Source organism: Penaeus chinensis, chromosome 38, assembly GCF_019202785.1.
Source record: "Penaeus chinensis breed Huanghai No. 1 chromosome 38, ASM1920278v2, whole genome shotgun sequence".
Classification (NCBI taxonomy): Eukaryota; Metazoa; Arthropoda; class Malacostraca; order Decapoda; family Penaeidae; genus Penaeus; species Penaeus chinensis.
In genome coordinates, this window is record NC_061856.1 from 22128311 (window position 1) to 22129538 (window position 1228).

General features: G+C 39.1%; 1 protein-coding gene across 1 annotated transcript in view; it reads left to right on the plus strand.

Moving 5' to 3' along the window:
• Positions 1–444: 444 nt before the first annotated feature.
• The window catches only part of LOC125046124 (GPI transamidase component PIG-T-like), a 21638-nt gene continuing 20854 nt past the window's right edge, over positions 445–1228 (plus strand). The window contains exon 1 of the mRNA XM_047643773.1: positions 445–735. Within this exon, the coding sequence (XP_047499729.1) occupies positions 531–735 (205 nt within the window). The 5' untranslated portion in view covers positions 445–530. The remainder of the gene's footprint in view (positions 736–1228) is intronic.

Consider the following 1228-nt stretch of genomic DNA (forward strand, 5'->3'; position numbering starts at 1 on the left):
CAACTCTTATTAAGTGAAGCATCATTTCAGTCTATATAATAGATCATTTGACCCAAAATAAATAGGCTTTGGATAGTCAAAGGTGCTAATTATATATTATTGCTAATTTAAATCTAACGAATTTGTGATTATTACAACACATAAAAGATGTCCTGTTTCATATATAGCCTTCCTGTCTCTGAGTTATCCTGGGGGAAATAACAAGCTCGGTTTCCCTCGGAGCAGCTCTTCATATATGTAAAATGAAAAGTAAGCTTAGGTTCTTTGCTTTGCACGTTTTTTTCATAACTGTCAAGTAATCGTTTTAATTACGTTATACCAAGTAAAGTTTTTTTCAGTTTGTAGCCGTCAAGGGAATCCTTACATTATTTCTGATTCCCTTAGAATTCCCGTTCTCTGTGTAACCCCACTGAACGCAGAAAACGTGCCGTAAAAGCAGAGCCGCATTGGTAACGCTGCAAATCGCGACCAAAACAAACAGTTGTCGGAGGGACAGGAGTCGGGCGTCGCTCCTCAAAAAACCCGTTGATATGACTCCATTACCTCCCTTATCCGTATTATTTTTATTACTTACATTTATTGATGTGCTTAGTGGTTATGTATATGATAACGAATTCAAGGAGGAGTTGCTGGTGAAGCCTCTGCCGTCGGGACACGTCTACTCACACTTCGAGTTCACGACCACTTGGGCGACGCCGGGAATCCAGGAGTCGGTGGAGCAGTATACGGATTTTGGTAAAGGAGTTTGCTTTTGTACAAAGGGATTTCTGTAAACGATTGGTCATCATGAGCGGCATAACTTTTAGCAGTTGACATGGCTTCCACGCCTACAACGCAAAGCCAATTTGTAAATGTTTACAAGACACCAGCAAGAACCCTAAGTCCCCAATTTCACATAACAAAATGAATTAAACAATCAAAGTTGCCATGACTGGGAGATATGGCCTTTACCTTGATACATACTCTGGAGCACCAAGTGGATTTAAGCTGTTAGCGGTGCTTTGAACATTTTTTTTCCTTTATTTGTGGTATTACCTTCATGTCTGCAGATTATTTCTTGTGTTAACGTTTGATCATTTGTCAAAAGAGGCCTTGAAGCTTTTCTAATTATATACAAAGTGGAATAATCTTCAACAGAGGAAATTTTGCATAAGGACAAGTTAACCCAAAGCTGATGTGCATGGCATGTACGTAGATGCCATATCCACAGTGAGTTTACTTTATTAAT